Source organism: Callithrix jacchus, chromosome 1 (assembly GCF_049354715.1).
Source record: "Callithrix jacchus isolate 240 chromosome 1, calJac240_pri, whole genome shotgun sequence".
In the NCBI taxonomy this organism is placed as follows: domain Eukaryota; kingdom Metazoa; phylum Chordata; class Mammalia; order Primates; family Cebidae; genus Callithrix; species Callithrix jacchus.
In genome coordinates, this window is record NC_133502.1 from 24,419,238 (window position 1) to 24,445,939 (window position 26,702).

A 26,702-nucleotide genomic window follows, 5' to 3' on the forward strand; every position below is an offset into this window, starting at 1 on the left:
ATAAAAATTTGGGTTAGCAGAAGTTCTTTGACCTTGGAGGATCCCATGCTAAAATCATGGGATAGGTCACATTATAGTGAATTGCAAATGCCTGCTTAGCTTTCCTTCCTTTTTGAGGGCAAAAATGATGTTTTATGCATGACCAAATGATGATACAATGGCATATGATAATGAATAAAAATAAGCCATATGCAGATCTTGTAAAAACACCAAGAGGAAGGATATGATTTTCCTTACAAGTGCTACAGGAAGCGTCACAGAAGTGACATTTACACTAGGCTGAAGGTGAGGGGCTGGGTTACCCTAGAGAAACCAAGCAGGGTGGTCTGACCCAGGCAGGGGGAGTAGCATAAGCACAGGCCAGAAGGTTGGAAAAGCCACAGAAGAGAGGCGACACAGATCCTCCCACAACTCGAGAGAACGCAGTCATGAGTTCAGTGCAGTCATAAAACAGTCATAATAATAGCAAAGAGTAGCCCTAATGTAAACAGAGAAAATGAAAAGTTGAACTCTTACAAAAACAATATTACCATAAGAGGGACGGTTAAGGAAAGGTAAATTAGGGTTCAGATTGACTTGTAGTGTTGATGTAATTTTAGTTTTGCACAAGTATCCACTGATATTATCAAATTAAACCAGGCAGTAATAACGTCACAAGTAATACCTTGTGGATTTCAGGTAAATTCTTTTTTTTTTTAATTATTACATTAAAATAAATTACTAAATTTATTTCAAAATAATAGATTTAAACAGACCTTCCATTAATTTGTTTTCAGAAAACAATATGAAAATCTACATTTTGCACAGAAAATGGGAATGGACCCGTTATCCATTATGAAATAGACTTATGAGCTACAACCATCTTGGTTGGTTTTATTCTGGAGCATTAAAGAAACCTTTTTGACAATGAAGAGAGGGAGTTTCTGTTGTGTTATATTAACCAAAAGTGACTTGGGCTACTTTCCTGAAAATATATTAAAAAAACTAAAAGTCACATTTCAATTGGCATCATATCTGATTCAAAATTAAGTTTTAAGATATTAGAATGCAATGTAATAAGATTCCCCTGTGATACCTTCACAACAGGTACCAGAAACAGATTTTTTTCTCTTAATATAATGATTGAATGATGTCTTATCTCTCTTTTAATTTGTGTCCTGTCTTTAATCTTGTTTTGTTTTTATCACTCCATTTTAAATACGTCAATAATCTAAGAGATTCACATACAACTTTAGTAGACATTGTAACATCCTAAAAGTTAACAAAGTGACTTTACAGTGACTACCAGATTCTTCAGCTACTTCATGGAAAATTGACGGCTGACATCTGAGAAATATTTGCCAAAATAAAATCACACATGAAATTTCATAATCCTAAAAGTCAGAATACGTGACAGTTTTAGCTGATTTACAGACCTCAAATGACTCTAGAAGGGAAATGTTAGTTCTAAAATGACATGTCCATAATTCAGAAGGTGAGGAATGGTCACGGTGTTTCTATTTCATTTTTCTACTAAAATGGATTAGCTTTGAACAGAATATTTGGAACAAGATACATTATTCAAATACTGCATGTGGCTTTATTTTGTTTGGTTAGTCAATACTCCTAAATTATCAAGTGATAATATATGGCACACCTAAATGAGAGGCATGGAAAACACATGTCAGAAGGCTGACTAGTAACCACAGATCACTTATTTAGTGCTTACTGCAAGCTAAATACGTTTCATATGTTTTACGTGTTTTCATTCATTCTCATAGCAACTGGTGAATCAAATGCTATCAACGCCATTTTGCAGTTGAAGAAACAGGCAGAGATGAGTTACTTGCCCACATTGGCACAAGTAGTCATTGTTACTAACACCGGCACTAACAGTGAGGAGCTGTGGCGTGAGGCAGAGTTAAAGTGCCCCAAGGGAGAAAAAATACCAGATATGCAATGTGTTTGATGTGATTTCTGCTACAGAGATACACCTTAAAAATATGAACTATTAACTGAGTGACTAAGCACATTGAAGCTCACACAGGTTGAGTAACCTTTGCAGAGTCAACCTGAGGAAGGAAACTGTAAACAGGCATGTTCAGGAACATCAATCCAGGGTTTATTCTTGGGTCCACTGTGCTAGGTTTTCTCTCAGTGTTTGCTGCAAGGATGAACTCAGTTAAGAGACAGAGAGCTCAGAAGAGTGGCTGGTTCATAGCAAACACTTGCTGTGAGGGAGGTATCACCATCATTATCATTTTTCCCTTAAAAGAAGATGAATTAGTTCTCCTTAGTAAATACCTATCTTATCCAGGAACCAATGCTAGGAACAGGGGACACATGAATGAAAAGACACAAGCTACTATGGAGATGATACATCATGAAATTTCAGCTTAAAATACATGCTGAGTAGAGGTATAGACAGGATTTTAGGAGACCCCAGCCTTCTGTGTGTGCATCACTTATCCACCTGGGTGAAGTCGGACTGGATTCTGCACTCAATGTGAGTTATCTTTGTTAACATTAATAGTCATGAAATGTTCAATTAATGCATCATTTTTAAAAACTGATTTTAAAATCATTTTAGATTACAAGAAAGTCTAAAGACAGCACAGAGTTCCCAAATGCCCTTCACAGAGCTTCCCCTAATGTTAACACTTGCACAGCCATGGTACACTTATCAAAACTAAAAAGTTAACATTGGTACAATATGCACTATACTAAACTACAGACTTTATTCATAGTCTTCCAGGTTTTGTACTAAAGTCTTCTCTTTTTTTTTTTTTTTTTTGAGATGGAATTTTGCCCTTGTTGACCAAGCTGGAGTGCAATGGCGCAATCTCAGCTCGCTGCAACCTCCGCCTCCCGGGTTCAAACAATTCTCCTACCTCAGTCTCTTGAGTAGCTGGGATTACAGGCACCCACCACCACACCCAGCTAATTTTTATATTTTTAGTAGAGATGCGGTTTTGCCATGTTGACTAGGCTGGTCTTGAACTCCTGACCTAATGTGATCTGCCTGTCTTGGCTTCCCAAAATGCTGGGATTATAGGTGTGAGCCACTGAGCCCAGCCTAAAGCCTTTTTTATTTTTCTATTCCAGAATACTAAATTGCTTTAGGAGCAAATATTTGGGCCAGAAAAATCATAGCGATCAAGAACTGTATCTTTGTTATTTGTTTCCATTTAAGTACTTTAAAATATTTTGACTAATGTGTGTCGATGATTTACACTAAAACTGATATTAATTGAAAACCTTCCATTATAAGGCATCATCTATTTTATAACAAGAGACAATTTATGTTCTTTAAAGGCTATAATTGGAAATAAAATATGTGCAAAGATAAACAATCAATTCTTTGAATGAATGTTAAAGTGGAAAAGGAGCTTAAAAGAAGAACACTTTGAAAGAATAGATGATAAAGCTAGGTTTTGACCCCCAGGAACTGAGAAGTATCTCTCCATTCTGGTTGAAAGGCTCTTTCTCCCCACAGGAGTGGATTTGACCTCACTGCGCCAGATGAAGCTTCAGAGACCAATGAGTATGTTAACAGATGTCAAACACTTCTTATCATCTGGAGGCAATGTCAATGAGAAAAATGATGAAGGAGTCACACTGGTAAGTTAACATATTTGACTCAGAAACTGTTTAAATAGATAATTTAAGTTGATTTCTAAAACGTAGAATTCATTTCAATTAACCTTTACATAATTATTATGATAATAAAAGTAATACATGCCAATTGTAGAAATTTTAGAAAGCACCTAAGTAGACAAAGAAGAAAACTGCAGAGCCAGAAATCCTATTATTGGGTATCTACTCAAGGAGTATATAGCACTCTACCATAGACACATGCATGCGTATGTTCATGGCAGCACTGTTAATAATAGCGAAGACATGGATTCAACCTAGATGTCCATTAAGGTGGACTGGACAAAGAAAATATCATGCATATACACAGTGGAATACTATACAGCTGTAAAAAGAACAAAACCATGTTCTTTATAGCCACATAGATGCAGCTATAGGCCATTATCCTAGAGAATTAACACAAGATCAGAAAACATTTTCCTTCTTTGTGTCCATGTATATTCAGTGTTTGGATCTCACATAGGACACCTTGATTTCAAAATCGTTTTAGATTACAAGAAATTCTAAAGATAGTGCAGAGTTCCCAAATGCCCTTCACAGAGCTTCCCCTAATGTCAACACTTGCACAGCCATGGTACACTTATCAAAACTAAAAAGTTAACACTGGTACCATATTAACTATACTAAACTACAGACTTTATTCATAGTTTTCCAGATTTTATACTAAAGTCTTTTTTTTTTCTCATATGTGGGAAAATTTTCTCCTATGTACAATGCAAACACTGAATACACAGGGACACGAAAGGAAACAAGAGACACCAGAGCCTGGTGGCGGGTGGGAGGAGGGTGAGGATGGACAAACCACTTACTGGGTAGGATGCTTATCAGCTGTGTAATGAAATAATCTGTACATTAAGCCCCTACAACATGCACTTTACCCATGTCACAAAACTGCACATGTACCCACCTGAACCTAAAATAAAAGTTGGAAGGAAAAAATACAAAATACTTATGCCACTCCCCAGGGAAAAACCAATCTCCCTATATTGATATATTTTCTTCAAGCCTTCCTCCTTTGTTTGTTTTCTGTACAAATTTAAGATAATTTTTATACATTATTTAGTCCATGTCATTTTCGAAATGTAACTTATAGGAGCATGCTTTCATATAGTATTCAGCAAAACAAACTCTGGATGACTTTGGTGAATGAATTTCTAAATTCAAGCAAACTCCTGCCATTACTTTTTATTGCTATCAAGCGCTGTTGCAATAAATTATTAAAAGATTAATAAATTCGAATTAATTTTTATATAATTGATGTCTAATCACCAAAATAAGAAAATTTTGTCCTACTGACCCATAAAACTTACCTGGGTATGTGGAGGTTAAAATTGATGATGACATAAAAAATGTAAGACCCAGGAAAAAAAAAATGAGAGAAAGTTAACTAGCCTAGGAAAAGAAACGTCTGAAGATCTGAAGGGCGAATTGCAGAGAAATGCTGCAAAGCAGTGATTCATTTCTCCCATGGAGAAAATATGGTGTGAGATTGAAGACAATTGATGAGGAAAGTGTTTTAACTAAATAGGTAAAAGTTTTGTTGTCTGAAACTTTCCCTTGAGATCTAATACATTTGTACATTTATTAAATGCAGATTAAGTGCCTGTGACCTCTGGATGGTCACAGTCTAAAAATGTGTTGTTTTCTTTTCTTATGACTTAGAGTTACATTGTTATAAAAAAGTTTATAAATTTATAAATATTCTAGAAGGTAAAATTTAGGAAACTATAAATTTAAAATTTGATAATTGCATAGGCTTCTAAAAATTTTAAATTATACTTTCCTAAATTTTGGCTTCTAAAATCAATATTTATGAATTTGTAAACTTTAGAAAACATCTTAAACTGTCATAAGAAAATAAAGCAAAGCATATTTAGAGTGTTTTGAAAAATAAGACATTCAAACGGCAAAGCATTCTAAAGTGGTAAAGAAATATAATTGGCCACATGCTTGTCATGGGTTCACATTTCAGTTGGGAAAGTGGATAATGGACACTATAAGTGAGCTGAGCATATAGTATGCTAGTAATAAGTGCAAGGGAAAGAACAAGACAGGGACACAATGGTCATATTGTTGCCATTTTGGATAGATAGACAGGAAACCGCCAACCAACAAGGATGCTTTGACCCATGACCTAAAAGAAGAGGGAGCGTGGTGTGTGGCTGTGAGGCAGCAGCACTGCAGTTGAGGGTGATAAGTGCAAGCATGAAACTCCTGCCCTGTCAGGGGCTAGTGCGGTCTGCTTGAGAAACAGCAGGTGCTCCTATGGCTGAAGCAGTGTTAGCAAGGAGGGAGAGACAGCTGGTACCAGTTCACAGGCTTTTATGGGGTGATATGAGGACCCTGGCTATGACTCTGCAAGGGATGGGAAGACAATGGAAACTTCAGAAGAGAGGAGGGGCATGAGCCTGCTTCTTTTTCAAAAGGATCACCTCCTCTGGATGCTGTGTTAAGAATTGACTGTAAAAGGGCAGGGGTGAAGCTGAGGGTTTGTTAGGAGGCTTTCTCAGTAATCTCGGCCGTCAGTGATGTGGCTCAGACATCAGCGGTAGCATTGTAGTGCAACTGGACTTCCTGATAAATGTGTTGTGTGAGATAAACGGGAGGCTTTGGAATGACTCCAAGTATTTAGCTTAAACTACCAGGGTGATGGAGTTGGCATCAAATGAGATGAGGCTGAAGAAGACACAAACCTAGAGCAGGAAATCACATCAATTTTGGAGATATTAAGTTTGAAATGCCTCTCGGCCATCTTAATGGAGCTGTTGGATTTGTGGTTGGACATTGGAGTCTGGAATCTAGATCTCTAGATGAAAGAAAGAATTTAGGGAACATTAGCATGTATGTGATATTGAAAGCTTTGATACTAGGTGAAGTTACTACTTATATGCAGAAAGAAAGAAATTTGGTACCAAGCCATGGAGACGAAGAAGAGGAGACTCCAGAAAGGAGATGAGAAGGAGCAAGCACTAAAGTAGGAGGAAAACCGAGAGGATGAAATATCCTGGGAGCCAAGTGAAAAATGTGAGGAGGAAGGAGGAAGGATAGATGACCGAATACTGCTAAGTGCTCAGTTTCATGGGAGTTGTGAATTGGTTATTGGACTTAAAGACTTGGAGGACATTGACTTTCTCCTGGAGGACAGTTTCACTGGACTGGTAGGGTCAAAAGTCTGATTGGAGTGAGTTATTTCATTCATAATTCATGTATTGCATGTAATGAATTAATGCCTGACATATTATGGTAGAATATATTACAACTTCATATTAAAAAAAACCAAAGCACTGCTAAATAAAAACCAATGCATAGATCAACCACTGCTAAATAAAAGAGCATACACACTTCAGTAGAGAAGCTATTGCAACAATCAATACAGAGCAATAAATTGCTATCATTTTCAATTTTGACTTTCCTTGTGACCTTTTTATCGAACAGAGAGCATAAATGTTGCAAATAATTGCTCTAAAAATAACCAAATCTTGTGGTCATCATCTTTGAGCTTTTAACAATGAAGTAACAATGACGAAAAGGCTAGGATGCTGTCCCTTGAAGATTACAGCATTTAATAGAATGAGGTTTGGTTTGATTCACATGTCTGAATTGGTTAGTCTGTTTATGTTAATGACTGTCATTTCCTTGTGTTTTCTGTAAGATCTGTAGTGTATTTATCTATTGTGAAGATGAGGATGACAAGACACTTTTTTTCACAGATTGATTTCCATACATGAATTGGAATGTCAGTTGTGGTTGAAAATTAGGCATAATTTTTCACACTGTTAAATTGCTGTGTGCAAAACAGATCTAACACCAAAAGGCTCAATGGGAATAAACTTCTAATAAGAGGGGTTTGGGGTTATCTTTACCTCCTTTATTAGAATATGTAACAAAATAACAAAAAAATAACATATCTCTTTTTAAAAGGGATCTCTTAGTTTACATTAGCTTCTTATTAAAGTAAATAGAAGCCTCAGAAAATGATAAAATTTTAATAAACACCATCTTATAGAGTATATGAACATGAATTCATGAGTTTAAAAATATAGTCTTTGAAAATATTAATGTGATAGCTAGCATATATATTATGAAGACATGGTCATTTTATTATTTACTGTGTTAGCACATCATTTGATACGTTACACCTGGCCCTGAGGCTTATTTATTCAGTTTCTTAGGAAAAAAGTATTCAAGAGATGCAAGTATCAGGCGATTTTATTTTTGTCACCTTTATTTCGGTAATGCTGGTTCATCCTTTACTTATGGATGGAGACAGCCATTGATTTTATGGTTATTTTTAAAGAATACATGTCGTCACTTTACGTCATAAACCAACCTCAAATTAAACCGTCAGGTCCCATATTGCAATTAAAACTGTCAACTTAAGTTAGGAGTTACTGAATTTTTGTGTGATGCTTCCCAGTGACCCTTTGGTGTAACCCATGGATCGCCTTTCAAAATACTGTTTAAACTGTGATTAAAAAATGCTGCATGGAAAACAAATTATGTTGAAATAGAGTAATCATAATAGTAAATGTGTGATATATAACGCATGTGTTTCTATGTCCTTTCACTGAGATGTGGTAATTACCATGATTTAAGGTGTCATTGACCATGAATTCTATTTAGAGCTCTTTGCTTCAACAAAATAGCGATATGAAAATGTCAGGACTTTTATTGATGATGTCATTCACAGGTGTGCTTTTTCTGCTCATTGTTGAATAATCTACTAAATTTCAAGTAGAGAGTCAAAGAAAATAAAGTGATTTCTCACCCAAGTTTGCAATCTCCCTGAATTTCACCTACAAATCCTGCAGGGACGAATGGGCTCAGGTGTTAGGGTCTGTGAGTAGTTAAATCTTGAATCCTTTCCCAACTTCGTGCTGTACCAGGTTGGGAAGTCCATAGAAGAGAGGGTGGACATGGGTTACTATTTTTCCCCTTGCCACTTTTCTCCATCTCTCTGTCCCTTGTTAAGCTCCACTGAAGTTAAAAAGAGGAAGAAAGGAGGAGGGAAACGTTGGGGAAGAGGAGAGGCAATGAGAGCAACGTTTTTAATTGACTATTTTTTAGATGATATCTAGCTCTCTGACCAAGAAGTTGAGTCTTCTTTTGTGAGAATTCGGGGATGTTTTGAATCCCACCCACACACCATCATCGTGGGGAAGCCCTAGCCTGCACCAGATCTGGGTGATGCACTCTTCCAAACGGTCCCTTATGCTCACTCAGCTTTCAGGAATTTGAGGACACTCCAGATTTTCTCTCCTAAGCTGTGCTTACTCCCTGAGGCATCCCCTAAAATAGAACTAGAAATGACCATGGCTTCATGGGTACACCAGCCCATCTCTTACCTTTTTTTCCATGCAAGAATCAAAACCAGTTTTTTCTATGTCCACCAAACTGCTCAGGACATGTAGCTTCTCAGATTGGTCTCTACAGCCTCTCTCTAACATAAAATTGAGAGGAATTCACATCCACCCTGATGCCGCCACCCACACACAGTGGGAAGGGAAAGTGGACTCCTAACACATTAAGAGCGCTCTTTAAAAATTGTGCAACATTATTTTCTCATTTTGTCTTTAATTTCTGACCTAGTGTGCCCTCAGTCTCGAAGTAGAGTTCAAAAGTCATCTGAGCAGTTTTAGGGCAACTATTTTCCAATGTATGTATATGGTCTCACTTTGGGATATGATTTGTATTATCTTCATACTTCAGTCAAAGCTGAGATAATAAAAATCTTGTGTTAGTGTTAGGATGCAGTAGATGAAGAAGACCTGAAATTATTGTTCAACAATCCTGACTGCACCTAGGAGGTATTTGAATGGCTCTCAAGATTAGTTTTCATTTCTTCCTAACATAGATTTTATTAAAATATAGCATGAGCCTCAGCATGATCTTCTAGCTTTAGAGTGGCAGGAATCACAGAGCTTCAATAAGACCAGATTCAGTGGAAATCTATAATAATATTTTACATACAGATTAGTAAAAAATCAGATGCACAAATACAGGGGTGAGATAATTAAAAACAATTACCTGATATTTTCCAGGTTATACATGTGGAAAAGACTTAAGCCTGTGGCAAAAACCTTTGAGATGTAAAAATATGAGAAAAAAACACAAAAACGTTGATATCTTTGATTATGTCAGAAATTATAATTAACATTTTGTATTAGACAGTGAGCAAAATTAAGAGGCAACAGGTAATTTGCTGAGAGTAATATTTGTAATAGGTTTTGTCAAATTTTAATATCTTCAAAATATGCAGAGTTCATGGAAATTAATAAAAAGATGACATCTTACTAGAAAATAATAACAAGAGTCAATTCACAAAAGAAAAACATACAACTAACCTATGTATATGAAAAGAGGACCACTGTTGGGAATTAAGTAAATGCAAATTATTTGAAATAATTTTAAAAATAAGTAATAGTGAAGACCAGAAAAGCTAAGGGGCTGTACAAATGGATTCTTTCATACACTGCTGGATTGTGGGTAAATTGGTACATTGTAGAACTCAGCATGGCAACATGCCACAGGAACTTGAAAAAGTGCTTATTATTTTAGAATCAGGATTTACCAGAAAGAAATCACTAAGGACATATATAATAATCACTGACAAAATAGTTTTTAAAAACAGCATAAAAAATGGTAACTACGTAAATACCCAACAATTAGGAATCAGCCCATCAGTGATAATGTATCTGTAGAATTGTATTCTATGCTTTCCTTAAAATCTGGGGTTTAGAAGATCAACAGCACCTTGATGAAGGGGCCAGATAGACCTACCTGGATGCTCATCCTGGAAGGCTCCATCACCTCCAAGCTGTGACTTGTGCTGGTTTCTTAAACTCTGAGTTATAATCTTCTCATTTTTTAAACTGGAATAATAAGACTGCCACACTGCAAGATAGCCAGTCCAAGGAGACCATGCATGTTGATCACTCAGTTTATTGTGTCTAGTTTATACACAGTGAGCTCTCCATCAAAGTTAGTCTTTAAGTGATCAAATCATTCAACAACATGGAAAATATTCACTATATTTGAATGAAATAAATGGCCAAATACATAGTGATTCCCATTTTCTGTAATATTATTTTGAATTGATAATACTTATATGCATTTATGGGGTACAATGGGATGTTTCAATATATGTGTACAGTGTGAAATAATTAAAACATTTCTAAACCTATCTGCCACTTTTCTTACCATTTTTGTGTTGAGATATTTGAAATGTATTCTTAGTTATTTTCAAATATATAATACATGTTTTATTGACAGTAGTCATCCTGCTATGCAATGGATCTCAAAACATATTTCTTCCGTCTAGCTGAAATTTTTAACCCTTTGATCAACAACTCACTCTTCATTTTCTCTCTTCCCCTCCCCCAGTCCCTGGCCACCATCATTCCTCTTTCTACTTTTATGAGTTTGACTTGTTTAGATTTCACATCAAAGCAAGATAATGCAGTACTTGTCTTTCTGTGCCTGGCTTATTTCACTTAACATAATGTCCTTCAGTTTTATCCACATTGTTGCAAATGACAGGGTTTCTTTCTTAAGGTTGAATAGTATTCCATTATGTATATATACTAGATTTTATTTATGTTTTTACCTGTTGATGAACACAGAACTTGGCTATCATGATTAGTGCTGCATCGAGTACAGAAGTATGAGTATCCCTATGACTTAGTGACTTCAGTTCCTTTGGACATATACCAGAGTGGGATTTCTAGATCATAAGGTAGCTGCATTTTTCGTTTTTTGAGAAACGTCTATACCATTTTCCATAATGGCTGTGCTAGCTTACATTTCTACCAGTAACCTAGAGATATTCCCCTTCCTCTGAGTCCTTGCCAACACTTACTTGTCATTTTTTGAACAGCCATCCTAATAGGTATGTGGTGATATTTCACTGTGGTTTTAATTTGCACTCACTAATAATTAGTAATGCTGAGAATTTTTTTCATGAGCCCATTAGCCAATTTTATATCTTCTTTTGACAAATGTCTGTGGAGGTCCTTTGGCCATTTTTAAATTGGGTTATTTGTTTTCTTGTTATTGCGCTGTTTGAGGGTTCTACTTTTATAAAGTGAGTGGCATCATTAAATAGAAATAAATCATCAAAATCTGAAAAGTGAAGCATTTATCCAGAAAGTCGGGTTGTCAGTTTCTTTTATCTTTTTATATTTTCACATTTTAAATTCTGAAAAATAAATACAAAGTAATTTAAAGTTAGAAAAAGATTTCTGGATTTTACTTGAATAGATGCTTGAAAGGGCCCAAGAGTGTGTTTCTCCTAAACCAGGCAGGGCCATCTTGGTATTCATCTGTGGACATTTGCTCTGTGTTGCTTAAACCCTGTCTGGAGCAATTGATTCAGCTGAAAACCAACACTGAAAACAATGATAGTGCTACTTATTTTAATTTCTATAAATATTGGTTTGAGGTACTGTTTTTCAAATATTAGAACTGTCATTTATTTGGAAGAATTAATGGAAAACCTCAAACTTCAGAAACAATTGGTAGTCTGTAGTATGTTTTCTAGCAATTAACACTATCAGTGACTGAGATGCTGTAATATGAACTGGCCGCAGTGTTGGGGGCTTAGACCTGATGTAATGAAAAATTATCCTTATATGGGATCATAAAAAAAGAAGATGTTCTAATTACCGATGACGCTATTGCATGTCTTCACCCAGGCCTGTATCACACTGGGTAACTGTGTGTTGGGGTAGGGGCAAAGTTTTAGAGGGGATCCCTTCTAGAGTGGACTCATACTCCCAAATGTGGAGCCTGGGATGCTCCTGTCCTTTGCATAGCTTAAAAACACTAGGACTTGGTGATGGTTTAAGCATACCAAGAGGCAACATGCCACATTTACCAAACAAGACTGTGCCTGCACTGATGGAGAGCCATGGGAAAGCTGAAATAATCATGTAGATATTGTGTATCATCCAGAGACTAAAATGTTAATATAAAATCAGTATGTTGGAGAGTCAGGGACATAGAAGTGGGTGACAGAAGAAAAAAATTATATTAACATACAAAAATGATGTTTTGAAAGCAAGATATACTAGGAGCTTCAGTATGGTAGTGTTATCCTTGTGGCTTGGCCTCATTACATGTCCACTCTTCTGTGCTATTTAAAATCTGAAGGCTGGTGGCTGGAGAACATGGCCTCCGATCTCAGGGACCATGCTGCTTCCTGAGACCAATCACCTAAACTCTAAACCACTGCTTCTCCCTCTGCAAAATAAGGGCAACAATCATATCACAGATTCTAAAGATTGGAAGAATAACTTATGAGTTTTATACCTAATAGTTTAGCAGCCGCTCCAGCCATTTGTCCTGCTTTGTAGCTAGATGGGTGATTTCCAAATTGTGATTGTTGATGGGAAGTGTTTGCAAATACGCTACTGTTAGTTCATGGCAGAAATGATAACCACCTCTGTGTTTCTCACAAGACCTCTTAAAGTAGCAGGAGAGGAATATTCTGAGACACTGTAGTGACCAACACTGTTACATTTGGGCACCTGACGTCCTCCAGTCAAGGTCAGGACAAGTAGTAGGAGCATAAATTCCATTTTATAAATAGACTTTTTGTTATTATTGTTTTTTAAAAAATCTTTTAACTCTAGGTCTAACATGTTCTTAGTGATGAGAAACTATATCCCATAGAGGCTAGCAGTTTACCTATGGATTCAGAAGTTGATTGCAAGTAGACTCAAGATAATACCCTTAACTCCTGCTATTTTATTATAATTAAAAAGTTGCTTATCTCATGTGATTAAGTCAAAGTATTCAATTAGGGTTTTCATTTGTTTGTTTAATTTGGTTTTGGGATTACCTAGAAGTAAATTTGCCAGTCTCCACAAAGATCACTGGTAGTAATACTTTGGATAGAGTCTCTAGTGACTGAGCCAGGATTCTAATCTTCTGTCCCAGCTGTGCTTGTGATAACTGGCCTAGGGTTGGACTAAGTTCTAAATTAGAAGAGCCAATTTTTGCTGTATGGAAAACAAATCTAATCCTGCAGGGATTGGCCCTGTGAACTTGACATCATTAATATCAACTGCTAACCAGAAAATGAATTCATTCTTGACTCCATTTGTAGATTCTTCTTTATAGTAAAAATTAGCATCTTCTGAGATTCAGATTAGTGCATATAGCACAGAGTAACTGCCAATTATTTACTGATTATTCAAATAATGTAGAATCAATTTAGAAGCAGATGAATAGATTAATTCTCTAGGAAAACAAGTATATAAAATTATATTTTCTAAAATACTTGTGGATATATCATCATTCCTGAGACTGTTTGCTAGAATATTAAGATTAATTTTGTATGTAGCAAGTATGGCAAAATCTATGAGTGTCTTAATTTCGATGAATATATTTATTCTAATGTATAAACATATATTTACACTCTGTAGATTGAAGAGCATAATTAAGTCCAAAGGTATAAAAATAAATGTTTCTGTTAAATTTTATCAAACGTACACATTTAATAAACCTTTTTAAATCTTGTCTTTGTAATAAAAACACAATGGAACAGGGCTATAAAATTCCATGCCATCACACCTAGAAGGTACATTGATTTTACCACTTTTAAGTTTCTTCCTTTCTTTTCTGATAGTTTCTTATTCCTAATCCTTATGTTTATAAAATAAATCAGGTAGTTACTTGGTAACCTCATTTGAGTGTGATGATAGTTTATATAGAAATAAAGGCTGCTACCTTAGAAACAGGAATTCCCTCACCTGAAAAATGTAAAAAATTCTCCAAACCCTGATCTCATCATTATTGTTCATAAGCATGTATTTTTAAACTTAAGATTTCATTAAAAAACTAATCTGGGGCCAGACATGGTGGCTCATGCCTGTAACCCCAGCACTTTGCAAGCCCGATGGATTGCTTGACCTCAGGAGTTCAAAACTAGTCTGGGCAACATACAACATGGCAAAAACCAATCTCTACCAAAAAAAAAAAGTTTAGTGGCATGCACCTGTAGCACCAGCTACTCAGTAGGCTGAAGTGGGAGGATCACTTGAACTCCGGAGATTTAGGCTGCAGTAAGACATGGTTACACCACTGCATTTCAGCCTGGGTGACAGAGAGAGACCCTGCCTCAAAAATATTATTTAAAAAGAAATAAACTAAACCTGGGAGAATGTTACAATGGTAGATACATAGTCATTTTTAAGCCTGCCAGGATTAGTTAATTCTTTCTAGTGTTCCTGTGCCTTTTACACAGAAGCATCACACTGATCACATTTCCTGTTTGTGGTTATTCTTTGAATTACCTTCTATAGCACCAGGTACAATGCTTAGAATATAGAGCTAACCAGTAAATATTTTACCCTTGGACAAGAAGTGGCAAACTTCTCAATTATTCTATTCTATATTCTGAAATATTCAGATTGCATTGAAAAGGAGCTCTTTGAGGGGGATGGGAGTTAAATGAAAAAGTGCACACTATCAGAGGAAGAAGGAAAACAATAACCATAAGCATCCTTTCAAAGACTGATAATTACACCCACTTAGACCAAATAAATAAAATCACATGTTCTTTTGTTTTTATGGTCTCTATATTTTAGATCTAATATTTCATTAAGTAGCTCTCTTTAAACCACTGAGTGAACTGTATGAATATCACTACTTTAACAAAATGAATAATAAGATGTCTCTTCGCTGCAGTTGCACATGGCGTGTGCGAGCGGCTACAAGGAGGTGGTGTCTCTTATTCTGGAACATGGTGGAGACCTCAACATAGTCGATGATCAGTACTGGACTCCCCTCCATTTGGCAGCCAAATATGGTCAGGTAGAGTGATTTTCTGAATTCTTTAAAAAATCATTTTACATAATTAATGAATAATTTCATATTTAATTTTGATAATCATTATTGAAATTTGACTTTTAATTACATCTTCTTGCTAAATAAATATTTTTGGGCTTAAAAGAAAATGCGTAAACAAGAGCATGCCAAAATGTGTTCTTTATGTATCTGAACATTGTAGTCAGATCATTGGAGAAATACTCAAAATCTGTAAACATTTGTTATAATATGGAGTTAAATATTTTTTATATTCTATAGTCTTCATAAACTTGCAGTTTCATGAATCTGTAACAATTTTGTGTTTTCAACAGCTAATATTTTGTTCATGGCAAGAGTATGAAAAGTAACTTAGTTTTACATGCATATGGAGATTTAAGCTAAATGTGTTCAACTCAGAACATTATTTTGGGGTAACAATCACATCTAGTAAATTTGTAGTAAGTTAGATCTCTTAGAGACTAATCATTATGTAAAATAATCTGTCATAGAATTTCAGTAGTGTAACAGTTAAAAGAATTGAAAGGGTTTGCATTTCACATACATTAGAAAAACACATATTGCCTGGGGAAGTTCTTTCAAACTAACAAGAACAGTGTTTTGACAGCACTTTCTGTGGAAAAAAGATCCATTTATTCAATAAATATATTTACCAGTCTGCTAACTACCCCTGAATTGTGCTTCTAGCCAGTGATTCAATCTCTTTGTTACTGGTCTGTTCCAGCTTTCCATTTCTCCTTGATTGAGTCTTGGTGGGTTGTGTGTTTTTAGGAATGTATCAGTTGCTTGGAGGCTGTCCCATTGGTTCATTGTATTTGCTGATAATATTTCATCATGATCCTTTTAGATTTCTGAGCAGCCCATTGTACCATCTCCTCTGCCAGTTCTTTCTGAGTTGCTTGCTGTTTCCAGGGTTATTGTCGTAATTAGCAAGGAGGAACAGGAAGAAAATCTAAGTTGGTGTATTTTAAAGTAGCTGTTTCTGCTTCTTAAAATACTAATTTCTTAATGTCTTGTAAAGCTTGGTAAAGAAATAAAATTAATTTATAATTATCTTCACATAAAACCCACTAGAAAAGCAGGGAAATTAGTATACATTTCTGCAACTGTTCTATTATAATGTATCTATTGAAATCTTTGGTTCTACATGTTGAGTGTGTCTAAATGTAATCAGTTTTTCCTGACTCATAAGGAGAATCTAAATATTTATTTCCCACCTCCTGGAAGCTGTAATGACCAAGGCAGAAAGAAATAGATCTGTTTAGAATCAGAAGTTTTATCCCTCAAGCAATCAGATCAAGCTACTGACCTTTTTTCCAGAAATGCATAGACACAAAAAGTATGCCTACAATTTCAGAAGTTGACCTCTCCATGAAAGCTAGGCATAGACCTCCCAGAGGCCCATAAAAAACCCTGCTCTGCAGAAATAGAAGCTTTTTTTTTTTTTTTTTTTTTTTGAGAAGGAGTCTCACTCTGTTGCTCAGGCTGGAATGCAGTGATGTGATCTCAGCTAACTGCAACCTCTGCTTCCTAGATTCAAACAGTTCTCATGCCTCAGCCTCCTGACTAGCTGGGAATACAGACACTCACCACCATGCCCGGCTAATTTTTTCTATAATCAGTAGAGACAGTGTTTTGCCATGTTGGCCAGGCTGGTCTACAACTCCTGACCTCGGGTGCTCCACCCACCTCAGCCTCCCAAAGTGTTGGGATTACAGGCATGATCCACCATGCCCTGCCAGGAAATTATGCTTCTAATAAAGCTATATTATATAGTAAGAATTGAGACACAATATCAGTCAGATAAAGTGTGTGTCATGTGTAAAAAATCTGTAATGAGTTTGAATGATGAAAATGGATTTTTAAATTAATTTATATGGTTAGATTTAACAATAAAAATTCTTTAATGACTGACATAAATGCCACACATGAGACATGCCATGTGCAGTGGTGGAGGGAACATCAGCCCAATCTACTTCTTTCAGAAAGCTTCCTAGAGGTTCCTGTTCCTTAAAAGGCTTAAAACACTGGCATCACCGAATGATAAGGCAGAAGGAATTACTGGCTATCGGTGTTACTACTTGCCTTTACCTGTCACATTCGAAAAATTTCCCAAACTTTTTAAAAAATATGTTCTTTCAAACTAGAGAAACACAGTCATGAACTAAACATGAGAAATCTGATTCAGAGCCACGTTTGCTTTGTCAGATACAAAGGAATTAAGATTGTTTTTATTGCTTCTTCTCCAGTGTGCCAGCTAGGTTTCTAGCATTCATCATTTATTCATGATAAGTGAGTTAAGAAACACCAATTATTGAGAACCATGAGCATCTGTAGATAGGGGAGAGCTTTACTTAGTTGAGCAGGTTTTTGAGAATCATGAAGGCAAATGCCTCGTGTGTGTATTGATCATCAGTCAGCACGTGTCCTGATCCATTGACAGTTGCTAGATTGGCACAGACAGATATCTGAACCAAAGTTTTCCAGAAATGGCCATGTACAATGTTCAGAAGAGGCCAGTGTTTACATTATCTTTATCCTCTGCTTCTCTAGATGTGCCTTTAATTATTTTCTAACTTTTGATGCATGTTAGTACTAGGGAAAGTATCTGAAGATCATGTGTCTCTGCTACTTTGTTCCATTAAGCCTACTCAAATAGTGTCTCCACTCAAATGCATGCCCGGAAAAACAGACTTTGAGTAGCCCATTGTCCAGCAGAGTGCCCCAAAAGAAAGGACAAAGGCAACCAACCCAGACCTAGGTGTAAAATTGGATTGGAAATCCTGAGTGTAGATGAGACTTTTGTTTTAGAATAGGAGACACCAAAACCAAGATGTTCTTCTTTTACTCAGACTGAAGAAAAAAAAAACTGAGAAATGTATGATAATAGAAGATTTTGAGTAAATTACATCTCAATTATTTTGCCGAGAAAAATAGTATATGAAATCTAGAATTATTTTTAAAAATTGTTCACCACAAAGATATCATTTAGTATGCACTTTGGAAATTATATTTTAGAAACAGGTTTATTTGAATATCAATTTATATGCATGGAAGGTTTATAATGCTCTCTGAAGAAATTTGCTGTAAATATATTGTTTCTGTGTTCAGAGAAAAAACTTGAGAAATGTGAACATTAGAGAGACTAATGGCATTTTTAGAGACATTCACAGTAATTTCACTCTTATAAAGACCTTACAAATGTAAATACCTTTATGGAGAAGGTTGCTCACAATCTATAACTGTATTTATTATTTACATTTATAGTGGGATGATATATGTATTTTAAAACTGCCTTTTATAAATATGTTAACTTTTGCAGTGAAAAACAGAAGCTTGATCTTGTCAAAAATTAGGAACGGAATAAATTATATGAGTGATAAGTCTTTTGATTTTACAACTTTGTCATGAGTTGTACATAAAGTAAAATTTCATTCTAGTCTTGCATGTATTTACTGTATTTAGTATTTAAAATTGAATTGGCAATTCTACACCAAAAGTTAAGAAAATATTTGTACAAATGCTGGAATCTAAATATTTTTATTTCCCAAAATATTTTATGTGATATAACTCACACATCTTAATAGTTACAAAGCCATTTGTATTATGAAATACATTTTTACCCAAGTATATAAAAATTAAGATATATTCAGAGCTTTTATTTTTTTAATATATTTCTTCTTTTCACTGGAGAAACTATACAGTCTGGTTATGCCCCTACCCCTCCGACCATGCAGTATCAGTAAAGTCCATGCTCCATCCTAGGCTCCTGTCTCTTTTTGATGTTATATTCTCATGCGCTCAGCTTCAAATCCTGTCTACATGCTCATAGCTACCAAAGCCTCCTCTCTGTTTCTCTCCTGTTGGGGTCTGACCCACAGACCCCCAACCTAGTGGTGGATGAACAAATCTACTCAAACGCAAATATCCAATGAAAGTGTGGGCTGGAGGTCCTTGGCCACTCACAGACACTACGGAGAGAGGTAGCAGCATGGCCCCGATCAGCTGGTACTCTAGGCATTTATTTAGTATAGATTTAATAACAGGCTCTGAGTCAACACACTTATGGATAATGATTAAAGGCCAGGTTCTGAGGCCTAGAGCAAACACCACTTGAGGGTTATAAATCTGCTTGCCCTCCCTGCTCCTCTGGAGAGAGCCAGCTGACCCATCAAAGACTAAAGGTTAGTTTTAGGATCATGTGAGTAAATAAGTTATTTAGATAAACTCTCCCACATTCCCTAGTTTTTTGCTTTTCTTTTTCAAATAAAGGTAAAGGGTATTAGATTGCCTTCAGCCAAAACTTCTACTGAAACTGTGCAGACCTCTCTGTCTTCCCAGACTATATTGTCTGTAATTGTACAATCTTTCCAATCATCTTGACTGAACCCCCACACTCTCCCAAATTCTACATCGATGTATACTACTGCCCAGGGGTTGTCTCTATCTTTCTGTCCTCTAACACTACCTGTTTAAAAAGAAAATCATCTTCTCTTTCCCATTCCCATTTGTTGCTCGTCTGTTTCATCATTTATTCACCACAAAACTAGTCCTTTGCCATTTTCCTACCTCTCCCTCCTCTCTCAATGGCTAACAAAACACAGAGCCTAAAAACTCCTACCCAGTGGATTGTGTTGAGATATTTAGGCTGTAATCACCACAAATCCATCTGTGCCTCTTCACTGCCTCTCCCCTCACCCAGGGCACTCACTTCTCTACATCTGGGTTAAACCATCAGCCTTTAGCAGGTTTCTACCCCTCTCCCCCACTCTTACCAGTGAGGCTACAGTCATTCTACATTGCAGACATAATCAGACTGTTTCAACACAGTGTCCTTTCCATTGCTGTTGAAATAAAATACTTATTCCTTAGCACCATTTATAAGTCCCCACATGTGAGAGCTCCTGGTTAAGTCTTGCATTTTATTTCTCCTGCCTCACCCCACCCTATCTGAGGGTAAAGCTATACTGTATGTATCTCCATTTCTAGAATTCACCACCACACATAGCCTATTCTTTGCTCTTTCTGAAATTGTTAAATGTTACCTTGCATGGCTACATGGAGATGTCACTTCACTGGCTGTCTTTCCTAATGCTTTGAATTTGCATATGACGGTTCCTCTTCTGTCTATGTATGGGCACTCTGTATATCCTGTACCATAAACACAGCCTTACTGCAACATGCTGTAGTTGTCGGTTCATTCACCTGTATCAGCTTTTAGTCTGTAAGAACTGAGTGTAGGAACATTTGTTTGGCTTATAAAAATATCACGGCATCCCAGACAGGAGTCAACACAGAGTACTGGCTAAGTTCCTGTTTATTTAATGAGAGAATCAATAAATGCCCTAATGTAATACATACTTGCCTTTGTCAATGGATCACTGAATACATGTGTGAAGGGTAGATGGGTGGGCACATCTCTGAGACTGGTTCTTGCAGGAAATCCTCATGGAGATTTCCAAGAGAAACCTGGGCACATGCAAGGGCTCTGGTAGCACTGGAGATAATTTGGGATGGATTACTCAAAGACATCATGCACACATGAAAGGGATTTCAACCAAGGGCAATATATTGTGAGCAACTCTGTATTTAATGGCTTCTATGTATGCCCCCAAAATTCGTGTTGCAAAGTTAATCCCTGGTGAAGCAAAATTAGGAGGTGAGGCCTAATGAGAGGTGTTTAGGTCGAAACCCTCATGAAAGGATTAACAGAACTATAAAAGGAAATTGAGGGAGTGGTTCTTTCTTCTGCTTTTCTGCCATGTGAGGATATAATAATCCTCTCCTCTGTAGGGTGCAACATTTAATGGGGCACCTTGAAAGCAGAGAGACTAAGGCCTGCTGGCACTTCAATTCTGACTTCCCAGCCTCCAGAACTGTGAGCAAATACATTTCTGTTCATTATAAATTACCCAGTCTCAGATATTCTGTTATGGCTGCACAAATAAGACTGAGACAACTGCATAAAAGCAAAGTACCATAAAAGGAGATTCAGGAGAGGTGGACACAGGCAGAGGAGGACTATGTGGTTTGCTGAACAGAAACAAAAGAGGAGTGTTTCAGAAAAGAAATACATGGACAGTTACATTGAAACTGCAGTGATTAGAAAGTATTTGTTTTGTGGTATGAGGGCAGAACCATTTGGTTAATGAGAAATCATAGTTGAATCATTAAAAGTAGTAATGTACTGGACTTTTAAAAATATTATATCCAAAATACTTCACATGGTTCTCAGAATTAGACATATTTACACATTACAATGTAGAGTATGCACCATTGAGCATAGGTATATGTAATTCAAGTGGGGTATACAAGTGCTGAGTTTCTGAGAGACTGTAACATTATAATTTCCCCTTTATTAAATTAAATCAATCTTTTTTGAGCTTTTGAACTAGGAATGAATGAGTGCTGGCTCCAAATGCTCATTGCTATATTTTAACTTTTTAAAGAGATACTGTGACAATCAAGAAATTAATTTTGATTAATTTAGCCTCGTTGAAATACAATTGTCTGAAGAATGAGTAAAGTCTATATCCAGCAATTTACATGAATTCAGATTTCAGCTTAAAAACATTCTCTGTTAGCCACTCAATGTTTCCTTTTATACAGACACACTCCTTTCTCTCTCTCTCTCTCTCTCTCTCTCTCTCTCTCTCTCTCTCTCTCTCTCTCTCTCTCTCAGTTGTAGTCACCTTAACCTCTGATAGCTTTGCTGATTATGAAAGTCTTTTAACAGTGGAGATGAGTTGCAATTGAACAGCACACTCTACCTGGTCATATTTCAAGTGAGTTACATGAAGTTTTCTGTGAGGTTAAGACAGATGTTCCAGAGTAGAGTAAGGAATGAGTACTGGCCTGCTTAATTCAGTTCTGTGAAGTGCCTCACTGATTTCTAATTGGAAGCACATGGAAAATACCAACTTAACGAAAAGAAAGGAATTCCCCAAGTAGGAGAAACTTCCTTATTCCACACATGAATGTTTATTTTACAGGCCTGAAATAAAATTGAATTATTTTTATTGTTAAAGATTTTCTTGTAGAAGATGTTCACTTTTCTGACTTAAATGCCTTCTGCAGTTGGAGTTGTAGAGAACAGTTTTCTGGGATATTGCACATGATTTTGTTTGGAGTTCTATAAAGAACAAGTTCAATTTAAAAATGCAACATAATTATTAGACTCTCTGATACGCTGACATTTTTGCAAAGATATAAAACCTTTAGCATTATCGCCACTCTTTCAAATTTATGGAAAACAAAGTCAATCTTAACTAATTTTTTACTTTTGTTTTCTTTCTTTCTGAATTTTTCTTTCCCTTCCTTCTGTATTCATTTTTCCTTACCTTACTCATCTTCTAGTTTTTGTTCTTTCCTTTTCTTTTTTCTTTCCTTCCTTCCTTCATTTCTGAAATGTGACATAAAAGGAAGAAAATGTCTCAAATCTTTAATATAAAGCAAAACTAATTCTTGCAACTATTTTAATGTCCTGGGAATGTACAACATATATTTTATCGTTCAGATGTAAAGATAGCCTCTCTTTCTTTAGCAAACTATATATTTGGAAATCAAAATAATTTCTAAATATAAGCACCCTGCTGTAACATGAATAAGTACTACTGAAATAATTTGTGTTCTGCAAAACCAAACACTAATTTTGAATGGGCTTGTAAGAAATCTAGCAATAGGGCATACCATTGGAAACCTAATTAATTTTATAGCGAGAACACTGGCAAAAGCCATAATTATTTGGGGAAATCTCTTAGAATGCTTGGGCAAAAAGCTCAGCATGAATGAAAAATGCCACAGAAAGTATTACAAAAGCAAGCAATCAGGCAAACAAACAAATGAACCCCACCTCAGACTGAAGAAACCCCTGTCATTCTAACAAGTCAAATAATGCAGGAAATGAAAATGAAAGGCAAGGTTAGGAAAGGAGAAAGGATAATAAAAGTACCAAAGAATCTCCAAAAAACTTTTTAAAATTAGAACCATTAAATGAATTTACCAAGGTATTTTTTTTTTTACAGTAGGGTTAGAATTATAACATAGGTTGTCATACGTTTAACAAATGATGTGAAATATTTGTACACTTATCACTACAGAACATTGCAGGGATGATTGGAGACCTATGCAAATAAAGAGGTAAGCCACACTCATTGACACTCAGTTGTCATTGAGACACTGAATATTGTTAAGGTATCTGGGAAGGCAGAATAGTGGCCCCAAGCGACATTCATGCCCTAATCCCCAGAAACTGTCAATATGTTACAAGGCTAAATAAAGAACTTTGCATTGTGACTAACCTAAGGCTCATAAGCTGGAAAGGCTTTCCTGGATTCTCTAGATGGGCCCAGTGTAATCACATGGGCCCTTAGAAACAGAGACTTGTTCTTGGCTGAGAGACAGACTGGGGTGTGACTGTCGGAAAATGGCCAGAGACATACAATCTTGCTGATTTGAAGATGGTGGAAGAGGAGGGACCATTAACCAAGGAATGTGGGTGACCTCAAAACTGGAAAAGCCAGAAACATATTCTCCCTTAGAACCAGAAGGGAACACAGAGCTACCAGAACCCTGGCGTCAGCCCAGTGATACCTGTGTCAGACTGCTGACCTACGGAATTGTAAGACAGTATCCATTTTTATTGTTAAAGCCATGAACCTTGTGGTGATTTGTTATGGCAGCCATAGAAAATGAATATAGTAGCTACCTATTAAGGCACTCCCAATCGAAATCCTAGCAGTCTTTTCTTACAGCAATTGAAAAATTCATTCTAAAATGTACATGGAATGCAAAGTACAGGGTAAGACACAGACTTTTTTTCAAGATTCTATAAGTCTTTCACTTGCAAGATTTCAAAACTTGCTGTAAATCTATACTCATAAAGTTGTTAGGTAATATGGTAAGGATAGAACAATATATCAATGAAACATAAAAACAGCATCTACAAATGAACGTGATGAGCCAGTTGAATTCCTATGAGGATCTCAAGGCAATTCAATAAGAAAGCATGGTCTTCTCAACAAATGTTGCTGAAAAATAAATGGTGCTGGACCACACAGGCCTTTCCATGGCATTCACAAGAACTCACTTGAAATGGACCATAAATATAAAAGTGAAAATTATAAAGCTTTCAGAACAAACCATAGTATAATATTATCATGAACTTTGAGTAGATAAAAATAGGTAGAGATATCATACTAAACAAAAGTAAAAGAAGTAGAAATGTTTTTCTGCTCATCCAAAGGCATTTTAACGAACATGACTAGGCAAGCCGTAGCCTGGGAGGGAATATCTGTAATACATACACCTGAAAAATGCATCTAGATCACATACCAATGCACAGAGGCTAATAGTAAAGAGGTAAACAATCCAGTAATAAATGGACAAGAAATTCTTGAATAGCTGCTTCACAAAAGATGGTCATTAAGCACATGAGAGTGTTCAATATCACTAGTCATCAGGAAAATGTAAATTCCCCGACACTGGGATACTACTTCAGTGGCTGAAACTGTTTTACTGTGACAATATCAAGTATTGGAGAGGATGTGGCAAAATTGCCAGCGAGGATAAAAAATATTAAAACCACTTGGTAAACTTTTCTGGCAATTTCTTATAAAGTTAAATATACATTTAGCAGATTACCCAGAATTCTACTTTAGAATGTTCAAAGGAGAAAAATGAAAAATCTACATTTTCATTTGAAGAGCAGGAAACAAAAGTCTCAACTCTCAATTAAGAAGAAAAAGATGAACCTGTTGTAGTGTAGTTACACCTTGGATTACAACTCAACAATGAAGAGTGAAAGTGTCAATGCATGCACAAACATGGACGAATCTTAAGAACATTATGTTGCTCAAACGTATGTATTTCTGTGTTCTATTTATATGAAGTTTAAGAATAGACAAACCTAATGTGGGGTGCTGTAAATCACACTATAGTTTCCAGTATGGGATGAAGATTGACCACAGAGGGTCAGCGGTAAGTGCCGGTGATGAGAAATGTTCTGTAGCTTATTTGTGGTGCTGATTACAGAGGTACACACATTTGCCCAAATTGTTATAACTGTGCACTTATTATTGTCCATTTCATTGCCTTTAAATTACTTCACTGTTTAAAAAAAAAGAGTATTTGTAGAAATACAGCTAAGATGGCTTCAGTTTCGAGCACAACACAGTTGAGGTCTTTTAATTTTATGATTTCACTTCCGTTGTTTTGGCTCCTCTTGCCTAGGAAAAAATGGTATCTACAAACATTTATCAGTTGAGGATGAGCTACTTTGTATTACAGAAACACACTTTGTTTCAGAACTTACTGTTCTCTGTAAGTCAAATAAGACATACAATGACTTTAAAAACATTTGGAACAGAATCATAAAAAAATTACATTGTCTCTATCCCTATGTGAGCTGAAAAGAAAGTGGAGGTTGAGCAGCAGGAGCTTATCCTGGTCAACATGGTGAAACCCCGTCTCTACTAAAGATACAAAAAATTAGCTGGGCATGGTGGCGCGTACCTGTAATCCCAACTACTTGGGACGCTGAGGCAGGAGAATTGCCTGAACCCAGGAGGCGGAGGTTGCGGTGAGCCAAGATCATGCCATTGCACTCCAGTCTGGGTAATAAGAGCAAAACTCCATCTCAAAAAAAAAAAAAAAAGTGGAGGTAATTTTCATTTGATGAAAATTTACAGCTTTAGAGGTTGCATAGCAACCTTAGAGGTTTATATTGTAAAAGGCAAGTTTGAAAAATAATATTGCAACTTACGAAGTTTATAAGAGATTCATAAAATAGGCCAGGCTCTGGCTCATGCCTGTAATTTCAGCACTTTGAGAGGCTGAGTCAGGCAGATTACTTGACGTCAGGAGTCCAAGACCAGCCTGGTAAACATGATGAAATCCTGTTAAAATATGAAAGTTTTCTGTGTGTGGTAGTGCATGCTGGTAGTCCCAGCCTCCGGAGGCTGAGGCACAAGAATTGCTTGAACCCGGGAGAAGGAAGTTGCAGTTGTAGTAAGCGGAGATGGTGCCACTGCACTCTAACCTGGGTGGCAGAGCGAGACTTCATCTCAAAAAGAAAAGAGAGAGAGAGAGAGAGAGATTAATAAAATAAACACAGAATGCGTAAATGAGGTTATAAAACAGATAGAGGCCAAAGTGATTGAACTGTTAAAAATACCATAGAAAGGATCAACAGTGCCTCAAACTGGTTCTTGTAAAGATTTTGGAAGTATTGGTCAGAAAGA

General features: G+C 36.2%; 1 protein-coding gene across 7 annotated transcripts in view; it reads left to right on the forward strand.

Moving 5' to 3' along the window:
- Positions 1-26,702, forward strand: part of MYO16 (myosin XVI) — a 773,187-nt gene that overhangs the window by 357,225 nt on the left and 389,260 nt on the right. For all 7 annotated transcript variants that reach the window (XM_054249238.2, XM_017970444.5, XM_078347436.1 and 4 more), the window contains exons 6-7: positions 3,476-3,600; positions 15,325-15,450. In XM_054249238.2, the coding sequence (XP_054105213.2) occupies positions 3,476-3,600; positions 15,325-15,450 (251 nt within the window). The remainder of the gene's footprint in view (positions 1-3,475; positions 3,601-15,324; positions 15,451-26,702) is intronic.